Consider the following 20,842-nt stretch of genomic DNA (forward strand, 5'->3'; position numbering starts at 1 on the left):
TCATCCAACAGCAATGTGACAGACTGACAGCATGACAAGACACATGAAAACTCTGATCGAGGTCATCGAATAAACTTTTTTTAACTTTTCCTAAATACATGTACAAATATTACTGATGTATTGCTTAAAAGTGAATATGAACTTGTTTTCTTTGCAGTATTTGAGGTCTGAAAAAATACAGGGCATCTGTATTTTTAAATTTTCTGCAAATAAATGTAAATAGAAACAATATTTTTATTTAAGATTTGGGAGAAATGTTGGTAGTAGTTCACAGAATGAAACAAAAATGAGCATTTTACCTAAACACATACCTATAAATAGTACATTTTAAAATCATAAAAACTGATTTTGAAATGGTCTAATTTTTCAGTATATATAACATTTTCACAGATACAGATTTCACTCACCTAGGCTTCCGCCTCAGTTTCTTCATACAGTATGCATTATGATATGCGCGTTAGTAAAAAAAATTCTAATTTTGTTCCTTTAGTTTTTAAGTTGGTTCAATAGACATATTTTTTTAGGATGCTCAGTCTTACTTTTCTTCTTTGATGGCCACTTTTAAAGTGCTGTACATGAAACAGATGTCTTTGTTTTCCACACACAGGTTATTGGGAAGTCAATGGCTTTGGCTTGTTTGGAATTTATAAGTCAGATTTTGATAAGATTGGAGGGATGAACACAGAGGAGTTTAAAGACCGTTGGGGAGGAGAGGACTGGGAGCTGCTGGACAGGTAACTTTATTTTACAAAATTGTAGTTTTTTTTATTTTGTAAACTGCATTGTTGCTGAAGCCCTAACTAAATAGATGATATTGACATCTTTCCTCCCTCATCTGTGGTTCACTATCAGGGTTCTCCAGAATGGTCTAGAGGTAGAGAGACTCAGACTGAGGAACTTTTACCACTATTTTCACTCTAAGCGGGGCATGTGGAACTCTTCTGTCAAAAGCGCATCTCAAGGGTAGCGGAACAACACTGCTTTGAACCTTTCTGTTACTCCTGACTGACGCTACATGAGAGGTGGCTGTTTCTGCTCCAAAATTCAGGAAAACTTCTAACAAGGGGATACATGGGCTCTCCATGTGTTTGATGTGAGACACGAACAAGGACTTACTAAGGGCTTTGTGGACTTTTTATTGTTGGGTAAGATATGATCGTACAGTATGAGGATACCAGAAGAATGGTACTGTAACAGTGCAGTTCAGGAAACTTGCACAAGAGACATTTTAAACACTGGTTTGCCACACTTCGCATTTGAAAGGGACATGAGAAGAGAGGCATAATCAATATACTGCAATTTGTCTCTCTTTAATTTCAAATATAGGCTACTGGGTAGTTTTAAGTAGTGAATGTTTATCCAAATACATATTGTGTTATAGCAGGTGCCAAAATGTAAAGATTTACAACCCAGATAAATTATGATGAAGGGATAATTTCTGTGAAATTGTTTGTAGAGGATTTAGGTATGTACTTTTCCTTGTTCAAACTTCTTATTTTGAAGAATAAATAAAAATGTAAAAGATTTGACATTAAGCATCGTTATTCTTTTATCGACCACATGAGGGCATAAATGCATCACATAAAGACATATTTAACCTATTTACTACAATGTCACTTGATTTAATTTGATTAATGGGCAATAAATTGACCATCATCGCTAATCTACTCTTCAGTAACCCTACTGTCAACATGATTATACCCATTATCCCTTCACACTTCACTCTGTGAGCGCTGCATGTGTCTGATTGGCTGAGAGAAAGCTGTCAGCTGATTGGAAGAAAGTTTTCACGCTTTAAAGTTTCGCTGAGCGCCTCGGCGAACTTCACATTGCATTGGGCTGTCAACAGTGCGAAACTTAGACCAGCAGTTCTCCTTAGCTATGGAAGTGCGTTATTTAAGATGAATATTTCCCTTTGTAGTGTAAACGGAAAGAAGGAAGAGAATCGACCGTCTGTAAACAAACCTTTAGATTCCTAATTAAAACATCGAAATGGCAGCGTTGAGCAACTTAACTCTGAAGACTTTGGAAGACTTGACTCTGGATTCTGGATATGGAGCAGGAGACTCCTACAGATCTCTCAGCCTGTCCTCCTCCAAATCTAACTCGCAGGCGCGCATCAGTTCTCCCCAACGGGGTAACTGGTGGAGCTACGCGGGCTCTATGAACAGCAGAAACAACAGCTGGGACACGGTAAACACGGCGCTACCCGAAGACCCAGAAGACATCTTCTCCAAGTGTCCGAGGTTACCAGAGCTAGAGGAGTTCCCTTGGGCGGACGAGGAGATCGATGCTGTCCTACGCAAAGTGTCTGGAGAGGAGGCACCTTTCGCTCCAGAGAGCGTCAGGAGGTTATCCACGCTGATGCGCAGAGCTTTACTGAGGATCTCCAGAGAGGCACAGCGGCTGAGTGTCCTGCATTGCAGGTGCACGCGCTTTGAGGTGCAGAGTGCTATTAGACTGGCCATGAGTTGGGCGCTCGCAGAAAGTTGCGTGTCGGCCGCGGTCAAAGCCATATCGCTGTACAGCATGAGCGCTGGAGAGGTCCTGCGCAAAAGCAAGTCCTCCCGCTGCAGACTAAGCCTGTCTGTCGGACGCTTTTTCCGCTGGATGGTGGACACTCGGATCTCGGTGCGCATCCATGAATACGCTGCGATCTGTTTGACGGCTTGCATTGAGAATCTAGTGGAGGAGATCGGGGTGCGTGTGCTGGAAGCGCATAACGAGGCCCCCTTCTCTCCAGTGGGAGCTGACGCGGTGGAGGCTGTCATTAACAACGACGCTGAGATTTTCGGTCTTGTTCAGAAGTATGAACACCTCATCTGCGGAAAAAATGCCAATGGTAAGTAATCAATTAAATAAAGTTAAAACTACTTTACGGTTTCCATGCTACACATATAATCAAAATGGGCATTATAACCACAAAGGATGGAAAACAGAAGCAGGAATTCTAATGGAGTTAATAGTTATAATTGGAAACTGGTCTTTCTAGGAATGTGTTGGGTTCTATTGATGTTTTCTGGCAGAAAACATCAATCCTAATGCGGATTGAAAAACATCCTAATGTGGTTCTCAAACTGGGGGCCCCAGGATGGATCCAAGGGGGCCACAGGTTTTGTGACATTTTATGAAATATAGAAATGTATTCTAAATTTTATGCAATCAAACATCAGAAAAATAAGACCACCAACCAAAACAACTGATGTTTCAGCATTGTATAACTGAATATGTTTTTTGTTTAATTAAAATTCTAAGTTCAAGATTTTAAGTATTTATCTGGGGGCCACAAAGCGATGCACTCTACACAAAAGGGACCTTACAACGAAAAAGTTTGAGAACCACTGTCCTAATGAAATAAAGCCAAAATGGCATAATTTTCTAATGGCTCAGGTGGTTCATAATGGTAGTTTGAATAGTATTTGGAACACAATCAAAATAAACGAATAACTAATACTACATTCTAAGCAACAACTACACAACATTTGTACAGTATTTACTCTGTGTATATGCAATATGAGTGTGTATTTACTAACTACAGTGTAACATGAACACTAACACCCACATGTTTAGTTTGCAGAGTCAGAATTTTTTCCTTGATTCGATTTTCAGGTTATGAGAGGTACCTTGATCATGGTCTCAGTAAAATACAATCTTCTTCACTTTTATCTCATTTCAAAGAGAAGCATGTTCAGCTCATTGTAATTACACAAATGTCAGAAATCTGATCACTACAACTCGGGGCGCAGCCATGCGTTGCTTTTGGTGTATTTTACAATCACCTGGCAGGCTAAACACAAGAAAATTATGTTTGTCAGGTTTTTGGCATGGGCGGTAGGCTTATTAAACCTGAGAATACATCATCTCTCAGACTGCCAAGTAATGCTGATAAATTATGGGTAAACATGTCAAGTTTCCAAGTTGATGTGCTATGTACAATCATTTTAGCATTTATGTTATATTCAACTGTACCACTCTATCACGCTATTTTTCTAACAGTGCCAAAAAGTATTGCACTATACCATGATGTAGTGAAAAGTACCCTAGCACGTTGATACTATAATTCTGTGTATCACTTCTGTATACTTCACACGCTATTTGCATGGTACTCCAAGGTACATCCAAGAAAAATATGGTAATACCAATGTACAGTGCATGAGTAGTACCATGGTGCATTTGTTGTGTGTTTTTGTAAGTGTGTTCTATATTTGACAGTTATCAGAACGGTTTGATGGTGATTTGTAAGGCTTAGCTGTGCCTTTTCAAAGTCTTAAATATACATTTTCAGTAATTCACAAAAAGCCAATTGTTCTGCTGTTAGCCTTTTACAAGGTGTGCACGGCTTAGGAAAATAAGCAGAATCCCGTGAGAAAGGCCCATGATGAGAAGAATGGAAAGCCATCACTGACAGACTCCTGGTTTATATCAGATTGTTGATCATTGCTCTGACAAGACAGCCTGTACAGAGCTGATCGGACTTGTAAAGTGCAAAAAAAATGGGTTTATGAAGCGGGCAAGCAAATTAAGTTATTATATGCATGGCTTTTATTCAAGAAGGAAAGATTTGTTGATAGTATCTTATGGGAATAGATTTGGAGCTATAGTACCCCACTACTATACAGCCTATATTTGCACACACGCCACATAATACTCATTATTGTGTATCTACAACATTCGCTAAACTTTGAAGATATGATGTAGCTGATTGTGTTTTTCTTTGTGTGGTTTTTACTTGTGTTTTTTCAGACACTTCTATAGACAGGCTGAGAAGTATAGTAATCCAATTCACAAGTACACTCTTAGTGTGACTGATATGGCAGCGGGAGCTCGTGCTCAATCGGCCGTGGCTGGTAAAGTCATTTTGTACACTTGTACTGTGATACGTTTGACCTGTTTGACACTGATGCTGAGAAACTCAAAGCAATCACATGCCGTTCTATAAGTTTGTGAGTTGTGTTAAACAGCCACTGTTTCAATTGTTCCTGTCTCACATCCTGAACATATCCACATCTGGAACTCTTTAGCTGCCCAGTTGACCTCCAGAGCTAATCCCTGAAAACAGCCTATTTGCTATTGCGAATGCTATATTGTGGTTTTGTCCATTTGTCTAGGCATTTGTCCACACAACGTCCTTGAGCAGATGGCATCATAAGCGTATTGTGATTTGGTAATATTGCCAGGTATTGTATACACTTAATGTACAAAACCTAATTACTGCTTTCGAACCATGCTTGGCAAATTTGTTTGTTTTTAATATATCATTAGGTCAGTGTTGCCATATGGTTTTATGAAACAGCATCAGTGTTGTGACAGGCCAACGGGAAAATCCAAGCTGAAAACATATACAAGCCACCAGTGCTTGGCAGGGTGTCAAAATGTGATTTTTAAAGACAAGCATCTCTTCAAAGTGAAAACTGAGCATAGTAATGAAAACCTTGAAGAATAGTGTTGAAAAGCTATTTGCATAAATGTTGGTAAAATCTGAAAAAAGCAAGGTCTGACATACAGTCCATATGCTAATGGTACAGTATATGAGCTAGTTAACATGATAATTTAGTCAACCAGGTGTATTTAATTTCCTTTGAAAAACCACAGCAGTGACATGAACACTAGTTAACTAGTAAAAAAAACTATATCCTTTGAGTCATTTTATCAATGTGCATCTACTTTAAGTTTAGGTAGAGGTTAACTGCAGTCACATGCTTTACCATAAACAAGCAAATAATGGCCATTATGATGTTATCAACTGGACACATTTTATTCTTCTAAAAGCGAAGTGATAGGGTCTCGCGGATAAAAAGTTAATTGAGGTTCCATTTATCTTTAATGACAGTCATGGCATGAAAGAGCTGGTCGAATGAGGGGGTGCAGGTGAGACACAGTTCACATCAGATTTCAGCATGAGACTGAATGGGGTCTTGAGGTTTGGTCTGGGGCCGGTCGCCTTGTAATCACGATTGTTTAATTATGCTCATAAAACCTTCCGCCCACACAGCATGCTTTCTTTGAGCTTGACAACCACAGAAATTAGAGCATTTCCCAGCCATGGTCATTTAACTCCTACGTGCGTTTAGTTGTTTAGAACTCTTATCTTTAAGATTATTTCTTCTACATTTTTTACCATTGCTTTATTTTTAGCTCGAATAATAGAAACTATTTAGACATACAGTACAAATATATATGTTTTTTAAAACACACAGGAAAGCTGTTCTTCACAGGTCAGTGCTCTATGTGTATACATGTACAGTACTGTAGAAGTGCTATAATAAACCTCATCCTGAGGGTCTCACTAAAGCCCGCAAGCACCTAGAGTGGACAAATGCTTTCTATAAGAGGAGAAGGTGCCTTCCTAGTGCATGTAATGACAGCTGCTCTGACAGCGTGTTGACCTTCCTCAGCTCTAGCATGGCTGTCTCGATACGTTAGCATCTGTTCTAAAGAGGTGTTACATTGAAGGCTAAATACAGGGTGGCCACTGTTCAACGGTGCACTTTAGGAGAGAATTTGTCACCTCGTATTGATGTTTTCTGTGCAACAAGTAACTTGTTTAAGTAACAGTCTGATCAGAATTGTGCCATTTGCTAATGTCACTTAAACAAGAAACCATGCCCATTTCTCAATATGTGGTGTTCAGCGGTCTCGTGTTCTCGTGTTCTCGCTCTACGTCATCAATAACCATCAAAGTCCGCTTCCAATACTCAAGAACACAAGAACAGAGAACACATGAAAGTACCCGGATGTGTTCTCGATATCAAGGATGCATTGTATGCAGCCTTGTGCGCCTACGGAATGCTCTTGAAGTCCCAAAAGTCACTGCGGCGTGTCCGAGGCTGCCTCGCAAGACCGGTCTCCACAAGAACACAAGTCCGTTCTTTGCATTCTTGGAATTGATTTGGTTTGTCAAATGCACATTAGGCATTAGGCATTCTTGTCTTGAATTAGGAGAGGAAACACTTGTGGATAAACACTTCTACATCAAATGAGTGTTTAATGTGTTTAGGAATGTTACATTTTTATGACACAAAAAATATTTTATGGGGCAGCTTCACTGTTTAGACAGAATTTGCATGTTATTTCACATAAAGAGCTTGAATTACCTTGCAAATGAAATAACAGTTAACTGAAGCATCTCATTCATTGTAAAAGTGTGAAAATTATTTTATTTATTATTAATATTCAATATTAATATTCAAAGAAGGTGCCTTTGAGCCCAGAAATGCTTTCAACCACACTCACATGACTGAACACAATTGAGAATACCCTGTATAGCCGTCTATAGTTCCTTAAAGCCCATAAAAATCACTATTAATCTGTCAGTTTAAATATAATTTTTCTATTCTCTTAACTGTTTGCTTTAAAAAAAAGGGGAAACCTGTTTTAGCTACAATTTATGTTTAACTAACTTAGAGTAACTAAATTAGCACAACTCTTTTTTCCAATGGGTTATGAAAGAAAATCAAGGCTCCACATTTTGTTTCTTGACTAATATATGATGTTTCCTCACAACAAAATGTAACTTAATCAAGCGTGTGTCATCACAGCAATTACATAGAGTGATTTATTCAGCGATATCTGTATGCCTTCAGCCTCGACACCCATCATGTTTTATGGATTAACTCTGGATGATTAATGGTAATGCCATCTCTCCTCAACACATACAGTATTCTACTTATACTAAACCCTCAAACTTTGATTAATATTGAAATCCGACAAGCTAAATTATATTAAAACCCTACTAAGTGATAACCCAGTCTGTGAAAGCACATAAGTATGGTAACATCAGACAGAGATTGTGTCCTTTGTTCAACCCCCAGCTCAGGAAATCCACTCTGTAGCCATGACATGTTTTGAAAAAGTGCTACAAAAATACTTTGCAATCGAAATTGCTGCCTTGATGGAAACTGGCTCAAGGGTTTATGAGCAGAAGCGAGCAGATGGAAGTTCTGTTCAGCACTGGGCTAGATCTGTTTACCATCCTTCTTATGAATGAAGCTTCAGTGTAGATTCTTGGCTCTAGCTGGCAGATCGCAGGGCTGAAACTTGCCTTTATAGGCCTGACCGCGCTCTCTTTCTCTCTCTCTTAGTTATGGCTTAAGGTGGCAAGTGGGGTCATGGGGCTAAACTGGGAGGTCATGCTCTTTGACCCCACTGTCCATCATAGAGATCATTCATAAATGTTCTGTAAGCAGCTGAGTCAGATAAGTGATGTGTTGTGGTATTGGACCTGCGAGACTCTGAATAGGAGTCTGCAAACACCTGGAGTTTTGGCGACGTGCCAGGGTCTGCATGATGTTTAACTAGATCATTATGAATGTGTAAAAACAAGAACCTCAAAGCAGATTTTCCAGCACATGCTGAAGGTTCATTGAGCTCAAAATCTATTGCCACAGTCAGAGTTATATACTTGATCAGTTTCCACTGTTTCACATATAGTTTAATACACACTTATTCTAGTTTTTATTGTTGTTATAAATATTTCATTTTACATTACAATGAATATTGATATGTGTTTTATTTTTACTCTACTTAAGTATATATTTTTTATGTTTTTACTATCACACATTATAAAGCATATCATACTTTTTACTACATATCAGTTTTTTTACCTTTAATACTTACTGTATTTTTCCCCAAACATTTTACTTGAGTAAAATAAGATTTTTTACTACTAGATTGTTTGTGCACTTCAGTACATGTATTTATGAAATGTAGTGTATGTTATGTATGATATATGATTTATAATGTGGTGAACATTAAGTTATGTGATTATAAAAAGGAGGGGAAATATTGTTACTTAACAAAATGAATCAAATATTTTCAAGGGGCCTTGAATTTTCTATATTGACTGCATTTGTAGGCTAAGTTCTTACACTGGGGGGTTAAGGGGTTCTTTATTCAAAAGAGCTGAGCTGATGGCAGGAAGTTATTATCATCACTCGGTGGTCTACTCTCTGGAGAGGGAGACCTTGGCAGAAATTATCCGTGCGCACGGTCACAAACATTTTGGACACCTCCCCTTTCACCGCTTAGAGATAGCAGCCGACTCTACATGTTCTCCATCAACAAACACTTCCAACACAGCACCTAGTAACACAAGGGCCAATTGACTACCACTGCTGAACACACTTCTGCCATTGTGCCTCATGTAGAATAGAGGTTTTGTAGGAGCGTGCGATGGAGTGACTGGACCACTGTGTTCACGCCATATTACCTGAGAAAAATCAGGCAAGGAAAATAGGTCAATCACATATATTTAGGCAAATTAGTGAGGCTGTATTTGGGTTTGAAATTGAAAGGTTTCTTTCAAACGTTTCTTGGGGGATTTGTTCTCTGTTAAAGAACTAAACAACTTTTCTTTAAAGGTCAGTTTAAAACAATGGATAATACATTAAGACAAAGTCAGATTTGTTGCCATTTATACATGCTGTAGAGCTAAATTGGTTGCCTTTTCATACCCATTGTGAAGAAACAAAATGTGTTTAGCACATTACGGACAAGAAACACGCATGGTTTTAAGAGGAATATGCAACTGTGGAACACAAAAAAGTATAATATGTCCTACCAAAATCAAAACCTCCTGTTTATCCAGTCCTCAGTTCTTGTCAGACACACCTGTTTCCAGAGGAAGCTCTTAACAGTCTGGCACCTTTCATAACCAAAGCATTTGTTTCTGACACATAATCAACAGCCAACTCAAACAACTTGTTTCACTTCAAAACACCGGATTTCTAATGGATTCACATGAACACATTGCTTAAGATAAATCACTATAATTTACCCTGGCATATAATGTTCCTATTGTCAGTTTTAGTCTTACGGCAGTATGATGGGAGCAGATGAGAGAGCATGTGGACATGTGCAGTATGTGCGTATGTGGGACAGTGCGGCTGCCTATGACGCATTTAATAGCCTCACGGCTGCCAGTATAGACACAGCTAGCTGTGGGAATGGGTGTGTCTATCTCTTATGGTAGATAGAAGGGTTTGGGTCTGTGGGTCCACAGCCTGACCAGCTGCAGCATCCCACACCCTGTGGCTCACCCATACCCAAGCCCATCTGCCTATGACCAGGCAACCATGCGTAGAGCCCAGACCAAAAAGCTACGCAGCTCCAACACATGCAAACCTGCTTTACATTTGGGGTTTCTATGAAGAATATTTTTGTATTTTAAGATGCTCTGGATTAGGTAATAACAACTATGATATTTAACATATGTGAAATCACTTCAGCTAGACCAGTGTGTCTCAGGGTCTTCAAGGGCATATGTGGTAGGTTTATTGAAAAGAATCATGCAATTTGGGTGCCACAAAAAGAAGTGGAACATTTCCACCATTTCCATGCAATTTTTCAGTTTCATCAAAATAATTAAATGAAAAATTATAAAATGCATTTGCATATTCTGTGTATCGTTGTGTGAATATTGTTTAAACAAACTGCTGTCCGCTGCTGACCCTGAAATCTTGCTTTGCTGGTGAATGCAGTCGCTCTTTTGTACTCGGGAGCCTGTCATTCAACACTAATCTCAGCATCTGCTGCTGTAGCAAATTGTGCCTGTGGTCAAACAAGTCCATGATTCTCTTAAACTTAGACTCACTCAAATATATCCTCATTGAAGAGAATATGCATTTCAGTAACAACGCTGTAAAAGTGGCTAACATCTGGAGAGATATTTGAAATGATGCATACGAATGTGCATATCTTAGTGAATGGTTTATCGCTTACCTTGACTAAGAAAAAAGACCCACACATTAATCTGGTTTTTCATCCCTTTTCAATGCCCAGTAAAAGAGAGATCTAGGGATGAGGCATGGATTTCAAATCAAATAAGAAAGGAAGCAGTGAGCACATAGCACATCCTCCACTTTGGACCCAAGCATCTTTCATAAATCAGCAGCCAAACATATGATCCTCTCGTTATTTTTATTGAATATCAACTTCCAAAAGCATGGAAGGGCCAAGTCAACTCTGCATTCAAGAGTGAAGTCAACCTGGAAGTTCTGGAACAGATAACATAACATTGATAACTCAGTCGGAGTTTTGATACTGTACACCGTTTATAAATTCTACTCATGCCATGCTGAGTTGAAATGGATTACCATTTTGTCACAAGCAGTGTATAGAGTATGACAGCAAAAGTGAGGACAGCCGAGTCAAGAATTGCTTGCCATGACACCAATTATATTATTATTATACAATATAATATTATTATACAATCAGACATTATAACCAACCAGCATAAGGAGATGAATATGCATTAATACACCGTGTGAATGAATGGGCGAGAAGGACAGGCTAAAGAAAGGAGACAGAGCTTGGAGTTGCCATGCTCTGATGGCAGAGGAAGTAATGAATAGACCACTTCCTCTACTTATCTCTATCAGCGGCACAGACTGTATATGGAAGGAATTAGCTTTCCACTGGCATTCTTACCCCCAAATAGCTAACCCCACCACCACCACCAGTAGCATGACTTGTACAACACTGTACAGAGGATGACCAAATCAAGCTTGTGTTTGTAAACCAATAAATTAAGTTAAAAAACTACTTTAGACTTTTTCTAATGTATGATACACATTTTTTGCAGTTTTCATGTTCTACCTGTTCCTCTACAGGACATTTCAAAATGCTGAAATGCTATGTTTCTGTGCGTAGGTGAGCTGTCCCTGCCTGCTCATTTCAGCCCGTATGCCGAGGGTCCAGGCACGGCTGCAGAGAGCAGAGAGAATGCATATGTGCAGCTGGAGCTCAGGACGCTGGAACAGGCCCTGCTGGCCACCTGTGTGGGCAGCCTCTCAGAACTCAGTTAGTTACATTCATATTTATATTCTTTTGATGGATTTCGCTCCAACGTCTTCTGCAGTGTACAGAATTATATTAAAATACAAACTGTACAATTGCATTGTTGCAGGTTAACTAAGCTTTAACAAGTTTTTTTTTTGGAAAGTAGATTTCATACTTTTATAGTCGAAGAGTTTATTAGCAAAAGCAGATCACTTTTTAAAAACGTTTAAAAATCATGCTTTTTATTATGTTATGTAAGGGATAATGTACAGGCAGCCGGTTGTTATCACAGAAATAAGCCCCGACAGTGTGATCAGGATTCGCGTTGCGAAGCGGAGGGTCTTGTATCACACTGAAGGGGCTTATTTCGCGATAACAGCCGGCTGCTTGTACATTATCCCGCTTATTACACGGCTACTTGCCACATGAGAAAAAAACTGGACATAAAATGTGAATTTGAAATATTTTATTAGCTCATTTTAACCGAATGCAGACCTTCCGCGAGGAAAAGCTGTTTAGTTTTGTTTTTAAAGTAAGAAACGACGTTCAAACGTCACGAACAGGCAAATTGGTTTAATCATTTGTAAATATAATGTCATATATTTTATTAAAAGACATATTTATAATTAATTTTTGTGTAATATTAAACTGCCCCTCTCAAAATGATTTGATTTGAAAATAACAACCCTTGGAATGTCGCGACTGGCCAATCAGAATCAAGCATTCAAATGAGCCGTGTAATACGTATATTTAGTTATTATTACTCAAAACAACCCATCTGCAGTTTGATTGATATTACTTGGAATGCACAATACATTTATGAATTAATAAATTAATTTTTAAAAACTTGCCATAATCAATTCTTTAAAGGAGTAGTTCGCCTTCAAAATGAAAATTCTGTCATCATTTACTCACGCTCTTGTCATTTCAGACCTGTATGACTTTCTTTCTTCTGCAGAACACAAAAGAAGATATTTAGAAAAATGTTGGTAACAGAACAGCACGGCCCCCCATTCACTTCTATTGTATGGAGACAAAACCAATGCAAGTGAATGAGGAGCTGTTAACAACATTCTTCAAAATATCTTCTTTTGTGCTCTGCTGAAGGAAGAAAGTCACACTCCTACTCCTTTAAGACGACCTGGATCTGTCTTTTTTCTTTAGTAAATGATTAAAGAAAGCTTTTCCTAACCTTCTTGTTGTTAAAAATGCATGTGGAAACACTGTTGTTATTCATATTTCGTCTCTGTGTATTACTGTCCACTGCAATGGTGTGTTTTCTATGATTTCTTGCACATCTCTGTGAGACTCTAAGAGCAAGTTGTGTTACTTTAAATGGTTGACATTGCAGGCCTGTTTAGGGGGGTGTGACTGCCTGAGCTGTGGGCAGTTTGTTTACGTAGCAGACCGCAGCTCAGGATAGGGGATGGCTGCTGCTTGCGTTTAGCCAGTGAGGGAAACACTCTGTCCCTTAGAGGACCAGTAACACTCCTGCAGTTGTTGTGCTGGTACAAGAGCACCTTCTGTTTGGGTCAAAGTAGTAAAAAGCACCCTCTATGCTTTGTGATAACAGACACACAGAGAGATCCAGAACTCAAACTAAATTGTAAAGCAATTCTTTGTTTAACCACTAGTGTGCACACGTGTCCTTTAGGTCTACAGGCATTTTGGGTTAGATTGTGTCCAGCATATTAACTGTTATTTACAGACTGGCCACCTATAGTATAATGCCTCCTTATTCTGTCAGTCTGTCAGTCCTTTATGATGATTTCCACACATACTATATTGTCCACTGTCTTTTCTAATGTTCAACGCAGACTTTAAAGAGTCTGTCTTTGGCCTGTCTTTAGCCTATCTTCTCCTCCTTTGGGGAATAACCTGAGTCTGGATTTCTACACTGAGAGCAGATTTAAGACCGCTTAGAGCAACTGAGTATAAAGCTCCTAGACGTTTGAGTTGATCCAAATCCTATTTCATTTGGCATTTTACATCACATAAAACACATAGGCTTAAAGATATATTTTGCTATATTAAACTATGCTTTGTGTTGTCAGCACTTTAAAAAATGGCACAGTTGCATATCTCCTGTCTCTGTATGTTTGAATTGGCAGAAGGATTTTCTATAATACACAAGTGGATTGCGGTGCTGGAAGTTTTAAATGTCTGCTTTCAGAACGTATTAAAGCATTTATTGCAGGTCATTTCTAAAGCCATTAATTTTTTTACAACACGTGTGCTTTAAATTCAAATGTTACGTGTGTGTGCACCATAGGTGACTTGGTGTCCCGTGCAATGCACCACATGCAGCGGTTGGTTTCAACAGGTCCAAGTCTTTCTCCTGGCCGTCTTTTCTGCCGGCAGCCCGTCTCCTGGTCTCCAGATGCCCTTCATACACTCTACTACTACCTGCGTAGTCCACAGATGGAGTCCCTGGAGAACCCCAACCTTGAGCCACCCAGAATAGCCCTAAGTAAAGAGAGGTGAGATGAATGGGTCAAATCCTTCATATCCCCAGCTGACTATATTAATACAAAGACATTCTTTTTTATGTATCTGTGATTTCATTCTTGTAAGATGAGTGGAAAAAAGTGACATTAGTATGTGGAAACCTTGCTCTGTATTCCTGCCAGATAATGAATACGAATGTTTTTAGCAGGTGGACAGTACAGTTCACAATCACTGGCTCATACACTGGAGAAGAAGAAAACCATAGAGAATTTCTTCTGTAATATCATACTGATTGGAAATCCAGTGAGACTCTGTAGAGGACGGCAGATGCTGTTTAACAAATTCCCATTAAGATTGAAATGCCAGGCTTGTTTGTGGTAATGGATGGCAGGATTGAAAGAAGCTGTGTCGAGCCAAATTCACCAGGCTTTGTAATTACTGACCTCATTTCTCTCTGATCTAGTTTTGTACCAGTGTCATGATCTCCCATGACCTGCTAGGTTGAGCTCTGTCTATGATCTTTGTAGCTGAGTGCTGAGCTGGTAAATAACCGAGAAATAACCGTCTCTCTCAGGCCTTTTCCTCTTCTTCCTCCACTAATGGAGTGGATGCGTGTTTCCATGGTGCATGCGGAGCATCGACGGAGTCTGTTTGTAGACAGTGATGATGTGAGACAGACTGCACGACAGCTTCTCCCTGGACTGGACTGTGAACCTAGACAGCTCAAGTAAGAACATACAGTCATACTGCAGCAACTGTCCAAAACATTTTCACTTTCTGCAGCTTTACCCAATTAACTTTGCACTTCTGATCTCCATCTGTCAGCAGATTTTGCCAAGTATTTTACTTAATGTATTTTTGATCGTTTTTCCTCACACACTCTCTTCCAATTTTCTGTTTTTCCTCAGGCCAGAGTGCTGTTTTACCTCCTTTAAACGTTTGGATTCGAAGGCTGCTGCGGACAAGTTTAATCTAGACCTCGGCTTTCGCATGCTTAACTGCGGCCGCACGGATCTGATTGGCCAGGCTATACAGCTGTTGGGCCCAGATGGGGTGAACACTATGGATGACCAGGTAAATTCATGAGGTCAAAACTTTTGAATTATCTCTCAGGCCTTAGAAATTGTTAAAATTGTACTGTTAATGTTCATGAAGTACTTGCAACCTTTTAGCGAATTTAAAAAATAGTACTAGTGCACTTAAAATCCATTTTTTGTCTTCTGTGAAACCTGACCAGAAATATGAATGACTGTCGAATTTAAATGTCCATCCTTCTAATACCCAATTCATGGGGACTTTTGGTCTTCTCTGATGTACAACACAAGCATGATCAATCTCTCGCTCTCTCTCTCTTTCTCTGTGGGTTTTAGGGCATGACTCCTCTAATGTATGCCTGCTCAGCAGGGGACGAGGCTTTGGTTCACATGCTCATCGATGCTGGGGCGAACCTGGAAGTGGCGGTAATGTGACACTGTGTTCATGTAGCATTATATAATGTATTACATATTCACTAAACCAAGCTCAAACTTGCATTTTTTTATAATTTCAGGTTCCAAATTGTTCACCAAAACATCCCTCTGTCCACCCTGAGAGCCGCAGTTGGGTGGCCCTAACCTTTGCAGTGCTGCATGGACATATATCTGTAGTGCAGGTAAAGATGCAGCATAGCAATCTGTACTAATATACAGTAACAACTAAATAAGTTATACATATTATTTTGCCCTTAAATATTAGTGCAAGACAAAATATTCTGAGGTAAAATCGGTATTGACAGTACAAACTGCGATTTGAGGTCTGTCATGTTAAATGATCTTTCTTTGCCCTCCAGCTCCTGTTAGATGTGGGGGCAGATGTGGAGGGTTCAGCCCTAAGGAACGGCCACCACAGCTCTGCAGAAACACCCCTACAGCTGGCATCAGCCGCAGGTGGGAGAAATGGCCACACTTGTGTTTTTCGCATGTCTAAATCAACACGGAAAACTTTCCTCACCGTGCTTTACTGAAACATACATTTACCTTGTGTGTTTAGGGAACTATGAGATGGCGAGTCTGCTGTTGTCTCGTGGAGCTGATCCCATGTTGCGGGTGCATCTGACATCATCACTGTATGAGGGCATGAACTGCTTCAGTCATGCTGCTGCGCACGGACACAGGTGACCTGACCCCCCGATAAACACAGATAATTCAAACACATACTAAAAGATGTTAGCCTGATGGAAATCCGCATGAAAAATAACGCGTTACCAAAAAACAATATTACATTTATAGTTATGCGTTTGCAAGATGCTTTTAGGCAAATCGTTTTCAATGAATTCACATTTTATCAGGATATAAAGCTGCCTCTGACCAAAGCAAGAAAGCAAAGTTCCTGCTAATTTCCATGATTCATCCCACATAAAGTATTACTACGTTCAATGAAATTTACATATAATATACGTGAATAAAATATAAAATGTGATGCTCGGTTTTATACAATATGGACTGAATTGTATTGTACACATTTTGCCCCAGGAATGTGTTGAGGAAACTGTTGAGTCAACCCCAGCAGCCACAGGAGGACGTGCTCTCTCTGGAAGAGATCCTGGCTGAGGGAGTCGAGGAGCAGGAGGAACATAAAGAGCAGGCACTGAAGGAAAGAGAAAATACTCATGGGGATGGAGGCACTCCGCGGCTGTGTAAGGCCCGCATTAGAGCCCTGCAGGAAGCCAGCTTGCACAGCGCAGAGCACAGATACCTGGATGTCACCATGGAGCTCAGGGCACTGGGTACTCATCTGACCGATTTAAAATAAATGAGAGAAAATGTACTACAAATTGAATTAGAAACATACGAACAGTAGTGGACACCAAAGTGGTTTCAAGTTCTCTGATTACAGGGACAGACTGTGAACAAATGCTGACAGCAATGAGATTTTACTTTATTTTTGATTTGCCATTATAGACCTTTCACCCCCAAAAAATCATTAATTTACCCTTTTGTTCTTCTATTCTTGTACTCTTTCTTCAGTGGAATAAAGAATATAGTGGTCTTGTGGGTCCATACAATAGAAGTCAATGAGGGTCAATGTTGTTTGGTTACCAACATTCTTTAAAATATCTTCTTTTGTGTTTTGGAGTCTTAATAGTAACTTAAATTGCACCATTCGTCTCTAAAATGAGAATTCCTTTGACTAGCAACAGAAAGTAGCCAATCATAAATCATGACCGTGACATACAAAATAGAAAAATAGACAAAGTCTATTGGCCATTTAAAAAGAACCCTACGGAGCCCCTTTAGGGACATGGGGTGGAAAAAATATGAGAGGGAAGAGAAAATATTTTTTTAAATATTAAATAAACATTGCGTTCCCTTGCAAACACATTTGCGTTATCTCGCAAAACATTTTGCGAGTTCTGACAAACACTTCATGTTTAATGTCCTGCTGGCAGAATTTAAGACTAGCTCCGTACATAAACATTGGTCTATAGTCGCAGATTCCCGGACCAACAACTCGTGAGCTAAATGTTCTTATAACACAAATGACACCTCATTCTATGTAACGTAAACAATGAATTTTAACTTAATTTCCCACAAATCGAGCCTTGTATTGATCTCAGGCGGGAGTCGGCTGAGACAAGACCGAAGGGATCATCTGTAAAGTGCAAAACCCGAAGATCATTAGGTTACGAAAAATATTCATTAACTTCAGTGCTACATACTGTAGTATAACTAAAACCAGTTTAAATTCAGCAGGAGAGTATTAATGTGTAAACTGAATTTGGTGAGACCACAGTGTGTAACATTAAAGTTATTAATGACTATTTTTGTAGTAACGCATTTCGGATTTACAGTCACTTTGCAGACGGTTTCTTTGGACTTGTCCATGTCGCCTGCTCATATAGAGATCAATTTATATTCTCGTTTTGAGGAAGACTAGGTTGTAGATCATTGTCTAAGGAATTATGTGTTATTTGTGTTATAACAACGTTTAGCTCACGAGTTATTGGTCCGGGAATCTACTCTGAACCGCTACATTGTTAATGTACGGAGCGGGACAACAGGACGTTTGAATGTTTTGCAAGATAACGCAAATATGTTTGCGAGAGAACGCAAAAGTTTTGCGAGAGAACGCAAAAGTTTTGCGAGAGAACGCAAAATTTTTGCGAGAGAACGCAAAAGTTTTGTGAGATAACACAAATGTGTTTGCGAGAGAACGCAAAAGTTTTGCGAGATAACGCAAATGTGTTTGCGAGAGAACGCAAAAGTTTTGCGAGATAACGCAAATCTTTAAAAAATATATTTTCTCTTCCCTCTCATATTTTTTCCACCCCATGTCCCTAAAGGGGCTCCGTAGAAACCAGCTCATTTGAGGTGATATGAAAAAAAACTGCTGATTTCACAAGGTCTTTGAAGTGCTTTAACAAGCTCTTTCATTCTCTCAGGAGTGCCATGGAAGCTGCATGTATGGCTGGAGTCAGTGCGAAGCGCCGAGCTTCAGTGCAGGACAGAGCTGAGTCTCACTCTCCTCAAAGACTTTACAACAATTGGACAAGAGAAATACTGTGAGGAGTTGCTCTCCGATGGACTTCCACTTCTCTTCTCCATTCTTAAAACCAGCAAAGTAAACAGCCGCAACAACAAAATCGCCATGCATGCTTATCGTGAGTTTCTTTTTTAAGAATTCTTTCAACAAACTTGAAACATGTACTACGGTTTTTTGTATTCAGAGTAGGGAGATCCGTAAGCAGCTGGCAGCCATCTTTAGCCACTGTGTTTCCTCTACAGCTGCCCCATCTATTCTGGCAGTAAAGGACACACCTACAGCTCAGCTGGGTATATAACTCACCACACCGAACCTGACTTGCACAGCCAATCCTACATCACATAAATCGTAACATTGTGTTTAAATTGTACCGTGTTAACTCCACAGATTCCCATTTTTTGAATAATCCAGAAATGTCTGACGTTATGTTTGAGGTTGAGGGAAAGCCGTTTTACGCCCACAAGGTTCTCCTCATGTCTGCTTCACTGAGGTAAACCGCTGTCGCTATTCTAAAGTCAAAGAAGCCTTAAATCTCAGTTGCAAGTCAATTACATGTAACAGTTGTTTGATTTGTTGTACTGTATGTCTGCTCTTCCCAAATAAGGTTTAAAGAGCTGCTGAGCCTTTACAGGAGTAATGCCACACCACACCACATGGCCATTGAAATCACTGACATGAAGTACAGCACGTTCCATGTAAGCTATAGTGACCAAGTCGTGACCAAAACATGTACATGATGACTTATTTATTACGTTAGGCTATTAAAGTGGCTCATTCTGAATGTATGCTCTTTTTTTCAGATGATGATGGCACATCTGTACTGTGGAGGAGCTAAATGTTTAGAAGTGTCTATTGGTGATATGTTGGAGGTATGAAAGTTTACATGTAAACAAGTGTACTACTGTTGTACATACTGTTGTATATACATTCTGTATGTGCAACAACAACAAAAAACGGACCTGAACAACAAACTAATTCTTTACAGCTCCTGCCTGTGGCACACTCATTCCAGCTTCCCGTTTTGAAAAGACACTGTGAAATCCTCTGCTCAGAGAGAATAAATCTCAACAATGCTTTGAGAATCTACCAAACTGCCAAGGTAATCTTATATTGATTTTAAATGCAGATTCACTGTTCCAAATCTGGTCCTCTGATCGTGTCTTTGTGTTTTGTTGTGTTATGGAGCAGGTTTGTGAGGCTGTGGAACTGGCAGTCTTCTGTGAAGGCTTCTTCATGCAGAACATGGTCGATCTACTGGACTGTGATCAGTTTGAAGAGTTGGCGTTGGGCTCTGACTGCAGCGCTGCATTGGATCCTGATGCTCTGGATGGGATGCAGGCTACTCTGGCATCAAGGATGCACTCACTTTGTGGCCCACGTAGAGCTTGAAAGGGAGGAGAAAATCATCAGGGAGAACAGATATGTACAGAAAACAAGTTAAAATGTGCAGGGGAGAGTACCGTTTCCCATACTAACCGTGTTAATGTCGCTAGAGGACGTCCAATGCTTTGTAAAAATAAATGTTAGTTCTAACTAAATGGTATATTTAATGGGATATTTATACATTTAAAGCTAAAAGGATGAAATTAAGTTAAACCTTGCTTCTTGGATAATGAGACAACCATGTGCTTCTGAGAACAGGACTCGTAAACTGTGTAGCGTCAGCGCCCTCCAGTGGTCAAAGCAGTCCTACATAGGTTTAATATACAGTATGTACATAGTAGTATTGAAGATACTTTTGTATTCTCCTGTCACTTTTTAAGTGTAAATACATTTTTAATATGCAGTCAATAGTACAGTACCTTGGGAACATTAAAATCATGTAAATTATTTGATATTACAATTTTTATGTAGTTATTGGAATAACTGAAGACCTTGAAATGATAAATAAAAGTGAGACATTTTCATTCTCTGACTTGTTTACTCTGATATTTACGCTGGAACAGGAGTGCCAGAGTCTTTGTGTGTCAATTTAACACTGGTTACTCAGGAGAGCTTCAAAAGAGACACAAAATGTGTATCTAAAGAATACAATAAATAGCCTACCATAGGTGAATCTGTACAAAACTGTTTAATCTGGTTGGCGAGAGTGCAC

The 20,842-nt window shown here is 39.4% G+C and overlaps 2 protein-coding genes across 2 annotated transcripts in view; both read left to right on the forward strand.

Annotated features, from left to right (window-relative positions):
* The window catches only part of b4galnt4b (beta-1,4-N-acetyl-galactosaminyl transferase 4b), a 61,623-nt gene extending 60,101 nt beyond the window's left edge, over window positions 1–1,522 (forward strand). The window contains exons 20-21 of the mRNA XM_057330158.1: window positions 608–734; window positions 853–1,522. Coding sequence (XP_057186141.1) covers window positions 608–734; window positions 853–967 — 242 coding nt within the window. The 3' untranslated portion in view covers window positions 968–1,522. The remainder of the gene's footprint in view (window positions 1–607; window positions 735–852) is intronic.
* Window positions 1,523–1,846: 324 nt separating this feature from the next.
* On the forward strand, window positions 1,847–20,649 carry abtb2a (ankyrin repeat and BTB (POZ) domain containing 2a). Its single transcript, XM_057348132.1, has 17 exons — window positions 1,847–2,842; window positions 11,650–11,799; window positions 14,051–14,258; window positions 14,801–14,953; window positions 15,135–15,300; window positions 15,597–15,686; window positions 15,776–15,877; window positions 16,055–16,151; window positions 16,255–16,378; window positions 16,737–16,990; window positions 18,647–18,825; window positions 18,932–19,037; window positions 19,135–19,237; window positions 19,352–19,442; window positions 19,548–19,616; window positions 19,733–19,846; window positions 19,936–20,649. The coding sequence occupies exons 1-17, from the start codon at window positions 1,993–1,995 to the stop codon at window positions 20,134–20,136; spliced, it is 3,057 nt and encodes a 1,018-aa protein (XP_057204115.1). The 5' UTR covers window positions 1,847–1,992; the 3' UTR covers window positions 20,137–20,649.
* Window positions 20,650–20,842: the final 193 nt, after the last annotated feature.

Source organism: Triplophysa rosa, linkage group LG1 (genome assembly GCF_024868665.1).
Source record: "Triplophysa rosa linkage group LG1, Trosa_1v2, whole genome shotgun sequence".
NCBI lineage: Eukaryota > Metazoa > Chordata > Actinopteri > Cypriniformes > Nemacheilidae > Triplophysa > Triplophysa rosa.

Bases quoted from the DNA above. Each gene is read 5' to 3' on its own strand.
- abtb2a (XM_057348132.1), top strand. From the start codon at position 1,993: ATGGCAGCGTTGAGCAACTTAACTCTGAAGACTTTGGAAGACTTGACT. The intron at 16,379-16,736 runs GTGACCTGACCC...ATTTTGCCCCAG, and splicing joins GCTGCTGCGCACGGACACAG to GAATGTGTTGAGGAAACTGT. The intron at 19,617-19,732 runs GTATGAAAGTTT...AATTCTTTACAG, and splicing joins CTATTGGTGATATGTTGGAG to CTCCTGCCTGTGGCACACTC.